Below are 13,847 nucleotides of genomic sequence, written 5' to 3' on the forward strand. Positions count from 1 at the left end.
TCGGCTCGTATGGGTAGTCTTACAGGTATGGGGTCACGCACCCCCAAACATGTAACACACACACACAGTATTTCATGGCCGTTCGCCAGCGAAAATAATTGGCGTAGCTGTCTAAGCGCTCTACATCGTTATCCTTCCCCATACTTGTCCTATCTCTAAGCCAGAGAATTGCTAAGCCAGCAAGTTCGGACACAGTACTTAAGCAAAACGCTCGCTCGCTTGCCGCGGCAGCGTGGGGCTCATAACCTGTTAAGATATAGGCGAGTGGAACTGTGTAGGTAAAGCCAACCTTAACCATTACAGGTATCACAGAACAATCTTTCCGTCAGAACATCATCTCCTTTATACCAGACATTCCATCTTGTCTGTCGTACAGCCGTCAGTGTTCTGGCCGAATGTCAACAGTCCGGAAATTTGGGTGGCTGCTTTGCCGTAACTGAAAAAACTGAAAGCATACAACTTAGCTTGCAAGGCTGGGTGCATCAAAGGGCCGTGGGGAGAGGAAGCGTTTGGCGAAGCGGCACTTTTGTGAAAGCAAACAGGCGCGCTTTTGGTAGCGCAACGCATACAGCACCTTGTTCAGAGTAAAGGCATATTACAAACTGACGCAAAAAGTATAACATACACAAAATAATTGAGCATAAGAACAGAAAATCGTTCAGAGCCGTGTGGGTGACATGGACGCCGCTGATGGCTTGGAACAGCGTTTTGCTGTGCATACGGCCGTGGGTGGTATGCTGCTCCTTACAAGGACTGCTCGTAGCGGGCTTGGTTGAATGCTCGGTAGCGTGCGATTTGAATCCGGGCTGAGCAGCTAGCCAGACCCAGAACCGGGACGAGAAACCCAAAACGCGTTCGTTACAGCATGACTAACAAGAACAAGGCACCGGGGACGTGGACATATGGTTGGGGAGAAGAGACGCCCAGCCTGCCTGCCAGAGCGCCCGTGCTACTTCGTGCGGCCCTTCCGGGCTACCGTGCTCTTCCGCATTGGTAACCAGCAGGCAGCCGACGGCCTGGCTTGGGTTACTTTGGCCCCACGCCTAACCCAGCGAAACATCCCCCGTGCCTCTAAACCAAAGGCTGGCCTCTCACCAAGCCAGGAAAACAAAGTTCGAAAGGGTGGGCGGGTGGGAAAGAAAGGTCGCCAGATCCACACCGCTGACCAACGGACAATAACAGTGGCAGCTAGCAGCTGTCCTGGTAAAGAGAGCTCGTATCAACCAGAAGCCGAGCCAGAGATCACAAGGAAGGTTATTAGACAAGACGAAACACCACCGAGCAAAAATGCAGCTCAATACAACAACCAACCAACCGCACCGTACGACGCCGCTCTGACGCCCGTCTTCAAATCACATTTTCGACTACGCCTAAAATAAGATGTTTACCTAGCATGATGTTTGTTCGGATCGATACCCACTGGCTGTTGCCCAGAGAATGGGAGACCGGGATGAGGCACGGGAAGGCCCGGAGCGAGAGAGTGTCGCTCACGGGGGGGTGTTGGAAATGACCGACACTCATATACCAGTGAATGGTAGCCACAGTAATAGGACCCAACGGGGGTCCGGCGCTTCGCTGATCTTAACACATATCCCTCCAAGCGAGAGGGCTTGTACCTATGCTGATGTTCGTTACAAGAAGTGAACTGAGGACTGATGCTATACGTCATGTATATGCGTTGCTTAGCTTGCAACGTGATGCGCCCACGATAAAAGGTATGCAGGTAAATTCGCCCGTGCGCCGAACGCCGTGGAACGCTTCAACTATACTCACAATAGACTGCTGCACTATTCTCTCCAGTCCTGCCACATTATGTTTCACCGACGTACTTCGGCACCTTCCACATCTATATACTTTTCTGGCGCGGTCAGCTGCTTCACCAGAACCCCAGTTTTTTATACGTCTGGATTAAGGAACGGATTGAAGTACGACATTTGCCATTCCGTGCATAAAATTCAAAAACGAGTATTCCCAGACCTTTAAAATATGGGGGCCCTTGTGAAGCAGCTGGTGATGTGGAAGGTGCCGAAGTACGTCGGTGATATATAATGTGGTAGGACTGGAGAGAATAGTGTAGCAGTATAATGTATTGTGAGCGTAGCTGAAGCTTTCATCGTGGGCGCGTCTCGTTGCAAGCTAAGCAACGCGTATACATGACGTGTAGCATCAGTCCTCAGTTCACTTCTTGTAACGAACATCAGCATAGGTCCAAGCCCTCTCGCTTGGAGGGATATATGCAAACAAACATCCAGATAGGTAAACTCGCACGCTACCGAGCATTCAACCGAGCACATGCATGCTTAGTTGAATGGTGAGATGCGACCCCCCTTCATTTCGTGCTCGGCAAGCCTGCCACCGCGTACCGGATATGTTGGCGATGTTACAGAGACGCTGCACCTTGGTTTCTATGCGCAATGCATAGATGCTCGACACGTGCCCAACTGAAGACATTCCCGATGGTTGTGCAGCAGCTCTTGAGGCTGTTGCTGGCTGAAATCCATCCTGAGCTGATGCAACACGGCTAACGCGGGCACATCCCTATGCACAGCAAATAGCTGTTCCAAGCCAACAGCGGCGTCCATGTCACCGACAAGGCTCTAAACGTCTTATCTGTTCTTATGTATAATTAAGTTTATGTATGTTATACTTTGCGCATCTTTGTAATTGACTTTAGTCGGAACAAGGTGCTGTATGCGCTGCGCTGCAGAAAGCAGGCGCCTTTTGGCTTGCACACGACTGCCTCTTCGCCAGACGCTTCCTCTTCCCGCGGCAGTTTCACGAGCCCAGTGTTGCAAGCTACGACGTAGGCTTTCGGTGCTTTCAGTTACTGCAAAGCAGCCACGCAATAGACTAGGCTGCATGCCGCGTGCGACTATGGCCATCGTGCCCACCTGCGCAACGCGCTGGCGCACCTCGTTTGCTTGCGCAAACTGCCGCTTCGCCAAACGCTTCCTCTTCCCGCAGCCGTTGCATGTGGCCATTCTTGCAGGCTACGTTGTATGCTTTCATATTATTTTCGGCTCAGGCTAAGCAGCCAGCCAAAAGTCCGAGATGCATGCCGCTTGTGACTGCGGCCAACATGCCCTGATGAGCGGCCTTTCGCCGAAAAAATTACATACACTTTTACAGGCGCATTTTGAGAATTGCACTCGCGCATCCGCACGGTAAATTTCGCGCCTGGCTTTCGCGTCTTGTACGGATGTTTTATTCGGCACAGTACGACCGGACACATTTGTGCGAAGGGGCTGCTTAAAGACTATCGAGTATTAACATGAATGCCTTGCAGCACCTTTGAGAGGCACCCACGGTGTGGTGCATAATGCCGAACAAGAAGCACAAAGCTTCCACAAAACTGGGAACACCTACAGCCTTTCTAAAAGATAACCTTCCGACCTATCAATCAGGCTTTTTATGAGGCGTCGTCAAAAGTGTTAATCCGAGATTGTCAATTTGATACCTAGTGGCCACCCCCGGGGAGGCAGTCATAGCTCCAGCCACCAGGTAGCAAGTTTTCCCACTAAGTTTGAGCTTTTAGTATAGGAAGAATGCGCGCATTTCATAGCATATTAACCTATAATTTATCCGCGAAGCGCGCGAATACGGGCGGAAATTTCTTACTAATCGCGCCAACCTTAATCCGCCTAATCCGGCCTAATCCGCGCGATGTTTCCATATGCGACGGAATAAGCCTTAATCCGCAACTTTTAATCCAAGTGGAAACACCCCCTTAGTCCTCAGCCCGTCGGCGCTTGTTTCCTATTAAGGCAACCGCTCCTGTTGGTCAGGTTAGCATGTCTAATGCGGTGCACAGCTGTTGTATGCTTAAAAGATGGCTTTCTAATTCGCTCTTCCCAATCGTGTAACGATTTGGCATCCCATTTGGAGTGGACTCTATCCTCTTTCACTTGGTATCTGCTAAGCGATCCTCATTGCCTGTACGACGACCGTACATCGACTGTCCCGCGTAATCGGCCAGTTGGTAGAGCTTCACTCAGCGAGGGACTCTTCTGCTGCTGAAGATAAGCTCACATAATTACAGACGATGAGGATGATAATTACGTCCGCCATCCAACCAGAGCAAGATTTGAAACACTAGCAACGGCTCTAATGAAATATTATTATATTACGTGCCACACTGGGTTCTAAGGCACGTGTGTGAGTGTGTGTGTGTGTGTGTATGTGTGCACCAAGCTTATTATCGCCATCATCACACTGCATCACGCCGCCTTGACAACATGTGCAATCGCCTCAAAAGTACCTACGACCTGGAACAGCGGTTTGCGCTGCGGCGGGACCCCGCCGGGACGGAAACCATCATAAGACGAAGAAACATTGAAAAACATGTTAAAAATCATGTTAAAAGGTTTATCACTCCAGGACATGGACCTCGTCGTGATTGGAGGGGACCAATGATGAAGGGGTTGGGAGAGCGGAGGCTCGGTAGGCTGCGCTATTGGTTATCACACGTTATTTTCTCGCAGGTATATGAAGAACCCTGCGGCCCCTATTGGTGCTGCGAATCTTCGCCTAAAACCGCCCACTGCCATGTGTGGATATCCAGCCAACCCGCCATCAAGCACCCTGTCGTGGCGCACATACATCTCGGCCAGTAAATTTAATCGTGGCAGCAGAGGGCCAGGGGCAAATCGGCGCCGACCTATGAACCTTGTGCAAATGTGGACAAATTTACTCGTGATGATCTCTAATTTCGGAGCATTTCGAGGTTCGTGACATTCAAACTCGTGCCCCTTACGACTACAAAATCCTCATCCTTAACAATGGCTTTGATAATACACATGTGATATGAACACATCAACAGGAGAAGTCATGGGTATAGTTACGCCTATATTTTGTATCATTGGTACTTAGCCTATCCGCTCCGGCCAAGCCATCTCTGCATCAAGGGCTACTTATGCCATGCTTCGCACAGTCGTCAATACGGCAGGAACCTTCCACCTATTAGTACGGCACCTGGCTGGCAGGACAGCAGCTGTTGTCCGCATTGAGCAGCGAGTACACACAGCTGTTTCCGTAGCACAGCCCCGCCGGAGTGCCACACCTGCTGTTTCGACTCATGGCCAGACATACATACAGGCCGCCAGCGGGGGTTATGGGGAAGGTGCTCGCCAGGGACGTGATCGTCATCACGCCGTACGTCTGCTCCCGCCATGTCTTGTAGGTGTAGCTGGGGGACACCGTCACACCGTTGACGGTGGTTACTCGGAAGGAGTTGGGGAAGGACTCCACGCAGCTGGGGTCTGCGGTGAACCGTGCGGGCCCCGGGAGGGAGTTTGGGGTCGGGGGGGGAGGAAAAAACAGGGCGGCGTCGGTGTTGGTTATCTTGATTAACATTTGAGGGAAAGGAAAGCTCCCTGCAGCTGGGTGAGCCGAGAGCTGATGAAGGCGGTGTGCGGAGTAAGGGACCCCTACACACACCACACACATACATGCATGTTGAGCGCGCAACTAAAGAGGTGCATGGAGGTCACCATGATGATCACGACCAGCTAGGTAGCTAGGTAGCTTGGGTAGCTAGGTAGATAGCTAGGTAGCTAGATAGCTAGGTAGCTAGGCAGCTAAGTAGCTAGGTAGCTAGGTAGCATATAGCTACTCACCGATGACGATTTGAAGCTCATTGATGACCATCCTCGCACATGGGCTGGTGCTGTCCACTGTTGCTGAGGCGGAGATCCGGAAGCAGTAGGTGACAGCGGTGGCGGTTACGTTGAACGGCCCCATGGGTGACGTCATCCGGTACGGTGTGAGGCTGACGTCACTAGCACTGCAGGACGAGAAGGGGAACTTGTTGACCAGCAGGTTGTTTGCTGGTCGAGGTGGGGGCTGGGGTGCCTTGGGGGCCTTGGGGGGTTTGGGGGCTCGGGGAGACTTAGGAGCCTTAGGTGCCGGTGGGGGCGGCCGGGGTGGTGGTGGTGGAGAAGGGGAAGGTGGTGGGGGAGGGGATGGCGAGGGTGGCAGGGGAGGGGGACTGAGTGGGCGAGGAGGGGGCGGCTGAGGAGGAGGGGATGGGGGGGAGGCGGGGGTGGCAGGGGTGGCGGTGGTGGAGAAGGTGGTGGTGGGGACGGCGGTAAGGGAGGTGGGGGTAAAGGTGAAGGAGGTGGTGAAGGAGGAGGGGATGGGGGGGGAGGCAGCGGGGGTGCCGGGGATGGCGGAGGGGGAGGAGGGAAGGGGACCGAATGCGGGGATTGTGGAGGTGGAGAGGGTGGCGGCAAAGGTGGTGGCGGGGAGGGGGACGGTGGTGGTGGTGACACTCTTGGTGGCGGTGGTGGTGGAGGTGGTGGTGGTAATGGGAATGGCGGCCTAGGTGGCACGGGTGATGGAGGGCTTGGTGAAGGTGGCAAAGGTGAGGGCGGCATTGGGGGGTTGGGTGAAGGTGGCAAAGGTGAGGGCGGCATTGGGGGGTTGGGTGATGGTGGTAGGAATGGTGGGGATGGCGGGCAGTCGCAGACGCCGAACTCCGCCTTAATATAGCCCCAGGACGTAGGTGAGTTGGCGCACACCGGGTCAGAGGCGTTGCCAGCTGAGACCCAGTCCGTGGCCAGGTAGGCGGAACGAGACGAATTATTTTTGTCTGTGAACTTTGCACGCATGTAGAGTACAATTGGCTGACATTTCGGGAGTCCGAGCAGTGGATGTACCAGAAGGTTGGTGATTAGCCTACTGTAGTCCAGCGTTGAGGCGAATACCACATTTTGCGGCACGTCCATGGGGAATGACAGGTAGCCATTAGTGTCAGGGTCAGAAGAACAATCAGCGCCACCGCCGGGGTAACCATATTGAAACATGGACTCGGTTAGAACATCAGCCGAAATGCTTCCGACAAATGCTTCCAGTTTCACTGCGAAATTTATAGTTCCGGGTACCGTTTGGTCGGTCGCGATGGGCTCTGGTAGAGTCAATGCGCTTAAGTTCATGGCAATATAACCCCAACCAACAGATGCCCCTGTCTCGGAATCTCGGAACATCACGTCGATCGAATTTGCAGGGACCCCGTTGTGATAGATGAAGGCCCTTGAGCCGCAGCCCTGGACAGTCTGTGTGAAGGTGCCAACGGGCAGCGCCAGCAACAGCAGCAGTAGGTAGGGAATCAGGCGGAGCATTGCCATGGTTGCGAGGCAGGAGAACAGCGGCAGCTGTTGGCGGTGCAGAGGGGTTCGATGGTGACAGAAGTGCGCGTTTCTTTCAGGCGACGGGGACTGCCAGCGTCATGACCATGCGTAACATGACCATGAAGATAGTGACGATAACGATAATGATGACGATGGCGATACTGAAGCTTTGGCTTTCACTGTTGAAACTCGCGAGTCGGTGGACACTCCAAGACACTCCAAGCGGCTCCTAGCCAGAGGAGGCTCTACAGGGGCATTGAAATCAGATTTTTTACTCAGGTGGCCATTTTCGCAAAATAGCACATGAAAAAACAGTTTTAGAGTTGCAAGGCAAGTGGCCCTCCTCGCTATAGTTCCAGCCTCCTGCTTAAGGAAAGCAGTACCAGAGGAAGAGCTGAGAGCAATAGACCGACTTACCGTGGAGGCGACGCGAGCCAGTCCAACAAGTTTTATTCAGTAAATACTTTCTGATTTATAGGAAGTGCTATCCTTAAATGTACCGCAAGTTGTAAGCCCCGACGAGCAGGTATCAATGATGTACTCGCGATACGGTCAGAGACGTAAATCGGTGTAAATCGGTGCCCGCCCACCCATGGTGGGTTTTGGTCACAAACGCTTGATGCAGGTAAAATCAAGCATTTTTTGTCTTAAAATAATCAAACATATGTTTCCTAAACGTGCATTCTTAACCCGTAGTAAGCGGGTTTCAGTATTTTCCAAACCTGAAACTGGCTTTCTACCGAACCACCGTGATCGAGCCAATAAAGAACATGTTTCATAAAATAAACTAGTGACAGATGCTGCCATTTCCATGAGCGTTGAATATTAATTAATAATCGTTATCGCAGTTGGCTATGCGCGGCTACTGCTCAACGGTCCTCGACTTGGATCCCAACGGCGTGTAAGCAACTCTCGGCACAACCTTCAACTTAATTTGTGCGTTGAACTTCAAATTTACATCAAATTTTCCAAAGCACGTGAGAACGGTACGGATACAACGGCCGCTCGCCTCGAGGCAGCACCACACCGGCACAACTCACACAGCATCACCCAGCCTGCGCTACAGCCACCCCGTTCGCCTGCCACTCCTCCCAAGCCCTACAGCAACGACCTCTCAAAAAACCTCTCACTGAAGCTGCCTGGCGCGACCTGTGGCGAGGCAAGCCTTCTCCCTCGAAAAGCCCCCGACCCAGACCAACAAAGAGAAACCCTCAGGCCTATTCCCCCCCACCAGCGGGATAGCCCATCTACCGGGTTCTACCTAGCATCCCTTTTTATCCCCCCGCCCCTTACTCTCCCAGCCCTACTGGCTGTACGCAACGCAGGCGCCCGTCCATTACCGATAGGATGGAATGGTCGGGGCCCACGCTGTGCCAGCCGCGCTGGGGCACACCGAGTTCTGCAAAGTCCTAAACCTGCTGCCAGAAGCCGAGCACCGCCTCCAGCCCCGGAGCTGCTGGGGCCTCGGGTGCGGGGTGTGGATTGGGGGGGGTTGCCGCCCGCGGTCCCACCCGTGCACATTCCTTCTGGTGGGCAGTGCCGCGAGGCTGACCATGTCCCACACGCACTGCTGCACCCTACTGTTGTGTGTGTGTGTGTGCCGTATTGTACAACATGTCTACAGTGCAACAGGTATACGGAAGGTCTGCGGCTGGTAGGGCAGGTCACCGTTGTTTTACAGGGCACCCAGTGGGTTATCTATTCCCTGCAGCCTTTATCTTGGCAAGGAGTGGTGTTGGAGTCTGGTACGCTCCGTTCTGGTACAGGGTCGCTGATACGTGTTGATATGGGTGCCTGCGATTCAATACCCACCCACTCACTGTGATGCTTCTACTGCGGGGCCCCCCAATCTCATTTGCCATGATTCGGGTCTCCTTCAGAAGCGCTATTGGGCAGCAGAGTGTCGTTGGTTGCTTGGTGCTGGGTTAGTGGCCACCATAACGGTGTTCATCTTGGTTACCTCTTTCATGGCCTATGGTGTCGTGTAAACTGGGTGCGGGTGGTTCGGTCGGATCCTGTAATAGCTGCCGTACAGTACGGCAAACACCATCAAGTATATTTACCCGTTCTAAAGCACATTCCTAGCGTCTCGAGAGGCCTTTTTGGGCGGGGCCCCAGCGTGAAGCACCCAGGGGGGCCCCGACCTGTAGGATTGCCCATGTCCGTGTGTGTGTGTGTGTGTGTGTTCGTGTGTGTGTTCGTGTGTGTGTAACTGACCAAACATAATATCTCGGCCGGCTGAAACGCGTTATCGGTACTATACAGCATTCTCTATTGCAAGGTATCTCGCATGTAGCTAGCTAACAAAGACCGTATGAGCACAAACAAGTTTAGCTGCCTCAATTCACCGACCTCAAAAGTCACATCAACGCCTCTCGTGCTAAAGTTCATCCCGAAAGCTGCCGCATATCTCATAATGGAATTCTCGAACACCCAGCTTGCGTTACCATTTGCCGGCATGGGCAATCCGACTTGCCACCAGCAGGCCAACATAATTTGCTTTCACTTCTCTATGAAATACACAAGCTGCTTGTTTTTACATTTACTTTGGCCAATGCACGGGGCCTCCGAAGACTTGCGGTGTGCCTCGATGAAGCTCGCGGCTATGGGGCGGATTGCTGAGGCCGCTGGCGCTTCGGGGATAAACATCACAGACAGCACCGAACTTCACTCAGCTTGCGTTACCAATTTGCCCGCACGGGCATTCCGACTTGCGGTCTGCCGCACTGTCCATGCGGCATGCACCCGGGATGGATGCGATTCATGTGGAGCGTGCAGGCGGTGCTGACGATTCCACCGGTGCAAGCTTAGCTCCCACACCATCAGTACTGCTGCAACAAAGCACATCTCCCACCGCAGTGACACTACCCATCAATTGTCACACGTGCCGTGCTAGCTACCGGCCTGTATGGATGCAGGGGGGGCCCGCCCTTTTTCCGGCTTCGAGGAAGCCGAAACCCGACTTGTCAGCATTCAGGTTTACATAAAGATTCATTGTAACACCATTTATTTGCCCATTACCGGAAAGCGGTGAACCCACTGAAGGGTCAAACGAACAAAGATTCCCAAATACTCTAAGCTAACAAGATTCCCAGATACTCTAAGCTAACAAGATTCCCAGATACTCTAAGCTAACAAGATCCCCCAACTGACAGGTTGGCGTGCACCAAGAATGCAGTTGGGGAGTGCGGTAACAATGGTTGCTGCATGTTTCCTGCCGTACAGCAAAAGCCGTCGCACTCCTTTAAGTCCAGGACGCCTCCATTAAAGTTGTTGTTGAGTATGTAGAGCTGGTGCCGTATGTTGGGTCCTTCGGGCTGTACGTGCTTTCCCACCCCCGCTCTGTCGGTGGGGGAGAACCTGTGTACAGTTATCCTGGTACAGCTGAGGACCGGGTGGTAGCGGGGTGCCCTTCATCTGTATGCGGTCTGTCTGCGTGTTGCTTCTTTGCAGCAGACCATTTACAGGGACCGCTATATCTCAAAAAAGGAATCTAAAGGGTGATTTGATCTTTGGGGCTTAATGACCCTAAGGGGTTTTGTGTCGGAAATGGAGGCAAACTGTCAAGCTGGTTAAGCTGACAGACTCAGGAGGGTCAGCACGCTTTGGGCTTGAAATGTGTGTTGGTGTGATACGGTAGCTGTCAACCACTTGTGCCAACACACCAGGCGACACCGCGACTATCCATAGCTGATGACACGCGGTGGCCTGACCAGGCGGCTGGCTGAATATGGTTCCCTTTTCCACGCACCTTTGCGCGCCAACCTTTCGCACCTACGCGCTTCATCTGGGGAATCAGAGTTGGCGCACCTGTCTTTTGGTTTCAGCGACTTGGCATTGGCGAGGTTTCGCGCGGATGCCGTCCCGCTTCCTGCTCAGCAGGAAACTGCACTAGCAGACATGTCGAAAGAGTAGTTAAGTGTCATGGGTCTGGCAAAGTACCTACGTCGCCCTCATTTTACCTCCTTTTCTCCCGTTTGTCTTCCTTCCTCTTGGGCCACAGGACAGCTGTAGCTGCTATGATCGAGTTGTGTACGTATTAGTTCAGGGTTTTGTCGGGCCGTATCTCGATCAGCCGCATCGACCTAATAAAACCGATTTGGGCACCTGGGGTCTTAGGTTCTGTTCTTCACCGTCATGGCTGACCCTGACATATGTCCATGTATCATACGGAGCCATTTCCAGTTACTGCTTCGTAGGCCAGTCCATCGGGCCAACCCTGACTGCCGTGCAGGCGTCCTAAAGGCCCCTGCACGCACCGATCTGTTTCACTTCCAATATAAATAAATAAATCTGTTTCACTTACAATATAAATTTTCGTTTTGGCTTCCTGTGCGCGGAAGAGATCGGGTCCGTTGATCCTTACCACCGCATGGAATCTAGCCGCACAATTTATTAAAACAGCGTCTGCATATTTTGTTTGAACCTTGTTATCTCAACACCGAACTATGCCCCTGTCCTTGCATGTGAGGTTTTACATCCTGCACCGTAACTCCTTTTTTTGCAACCTGTATTGTGCAAATCATTACAGCGATTTATTTGCATTGCAATTTAGCTGCAAAAATGACCTGGCAAAGGCCTGAAGACTTGCTTGGATAGTCGAAGCGATGTACGTCTGCTCATTGGAATGCGTTGTGAAAGTGTGTTCAGGCTCGCCACACGTATTTAGATTTCATTGGAGCAATGCGGAACGTGTTTGGTTTAAATCGAATTGCATGTGCGATCGCTTTTGCACGAACCAAAATTCAGGCGTCACCCCTGCACGAATCTTCACGAGTTTCTGGTCAGACCCGGGCATAGAGCGCGTCTTTGACACGTACACGTAATTGCGCACGAATGATAGATCGTTTTAATGCGCTTTGGACGAATGATCGGCTCCGTTGGGCCCTGCCGGCCGGGATTTTGTTTCCGATGCCCTACAAAGAGGTGTGGAAATGTGTCGTTACGAGCACTAGATGGGGAGGCCTCGCACCACCTTGGGGGTTAAATCCCTTCCCGGCATCATAGAAGCTTGATTCGTCTCCGTTTGTGTTGTTGTTGGGCGATTGATGTCAGCCGTCCCAATAGGGCATGTTGCGGGCAGATCGGGTTTGTCCCACGTGTCGCTTAGGTGCGGTTTAAGACGTTTTTATGGAGTGTCCTGCCCACGGCGATGTTCTTCTGGACCTGCGGCAGGCCAATGGTATACCTGATGGGAACATGTCGGCTATCTCAACGCTGGGTGACCGGCGTTGGCTTGCGAAGGCGCTTTATGCGATGCATCGGTTGCGAATTTATAACGATGCATAACGGTGCATCTATCTGCTTAATTCTGTAGCCACTAGTACAATGCGCTTTTTACGTCCCTAATGTTTTCTGTTATTTTCTCCCTGTTTTCTGATTGCTGAGTCCCAGTGGTTCATGCGCATTATTACTGGCCGATAACTTGTCCTGGCGCCCGGTAATCTGTTATCGGTCACGCCGGCCGTACCGCGTGGGGGAACATGTTCTGACGAGGAGCAGCAGCGGCAGCGTGATGGCTGCACTGGAGCAGCACACAAGTCCTCACGAAAACGTCTCAGGAAGCCCTGCTACCCTTGGTACAACAAGGATGTGCAAGATATATGAGACACTGGCTTTGAAAGTTCTTCAATTAAAGAAGAAGTAATTCCCCGCGGGTATAATGGCAAGCGGGGTCGACTTTTGACAACTCCCCATTGGCTCGCCATTGGCTATCCAGTTTACATGCTACGTTACGTTACGAAAACGTTTTGGGAAAAGTGGCCTGAAGACGTCACCCAGTTTAGATGGCACGTTTTATTTTCGTTGGCGCGAACTGCGTAAACCATCTCTATTCTATGGCTTTCCATGGCCACAATTTCAGCAGATCCCCTTAGAGAGTCACAGTATATAACTGAAGGGTTTTTGGCCGCCCTGCCTTGTGAAATGACGCTGCATCTCGCGCAAGCCTCGATGGCGTTTGCCATAGCGGTCGCGATGGATGAAGTTTTTGATAACCTTGAAGATATGTTCGATGCTCAGTGGCAGAGTTTGAGCGTGTGGGCCGACCGAGAGTGCGGACGACTTGCCGTTTCGCAGGTGGCTTCAGCCCTGATACTACGATGGGTTGCATATTTGCTATGCAAAAAGTCTGAAGGTAACGTAGCATGTAAACCCGTATTACCATATGCGAATCCACCCCATTATCTGCAATGTCGTAATGCAATGTCGTAATGCAATGTCCTAATGCAACAGCCCAATGCAATGCCGTAATGCAATGTCGTAATGCAATGTCGTAATGCAACAGCCCAATGCAATGTCGTAATGTAACAGGGTGTTTCCACTTGGCCGCACACTAACTTTTGAACATTATCTTTAATGTGGACTAACATTAAGTTCAAAAAATCTCACAACTGGCTCAGCAAATCATGCTGCGAGGCGTTTCGACTGGGCCCTTCGGCTTTTCGCGTACGGAGCCCCTAGAATAGCCAGTTCACATGCTACGTTACGTTAAGACAATTTGGGAAAAGTAGTCGGTTCGGACATGGTAACGGTACGTTACCGGTAAAGTGGACGAAAAGTCTAAAGTGACCGGGGGGGGGGGTGAATTTCGACCCCTCGTACCGTTACCTGAATTGTGTCGCCAATTTCGCGAGTTATAAGAAACAGCCAAGCCCAATCGCTTATAAAGACCACATATTTGACAAATTGTGCGCGCTTTGCACTCCGACCGAATTTCTA

At 52.1% G+C, this 13,847-nt stretch overlaps 2 protein-coding genes across 2 annotated transcripts; one reads left to right on the plus strand and one right to left on the minus strand.

Annotated features, from left to right (window-relative positions):
* Window positions 1-902: 902 nt before the first annotated feature.
* Window positions 903-3,088, plus strand: VOLCADRAFT_91711 (uncharacterized protein; the record flags this gene model as incomplete). The annotated part of the gene is made up of 2 exons (XM_002951119.1): window positions 903-1,130; window positions 2,990-3,088. The coding sequence occupies 2 exons, from the start codon at window positions 903-905 to the stop codon at window positions 3,086-3,088; spliced, it is 327 nt and encodes a 108-aa protein (XP_002951165.1).
* Window positions 3,089-4,959: 1,871 nt separating this feature from the next.
* On the minus strand, window positions 4,960-7,124 carry VOLCADRAFT_91712 (uncharacterized protein; the record flags this gene model as incomplete). The annotated part of the gene is made up of 3 exons (XM_002951203.1): window positions 4,960-5,258; window positions 5,616-6,009; window positions 6,519-7,124. 3 exons carry the CDS (start codon window positions 7,122-7,124, stop codon window positions 4,960-4,962), a joined length of 1,299 nt encoding a protein of 432 aa, XP_002951249.1.
* Between the last annotated feature and the right edge of the window lie 6,723 nt (window positions 7,125-13,847).

Source organism: Volvox carteri, assembly GCF_000143455.1.
Source record: "Volvox carteri f. nagariensis unplaced genomic scaffold VOLCAscaffold_22, whole genome shotgun sequence".
NCBI classification, from domain to species: domain Eukaryota; kingdom Viridiplantae; phylum Chlorophyta; class Chlorophyceae; order Chlamydomonadales; family Volvocaceae; genus Volvox; species Volvox carteri.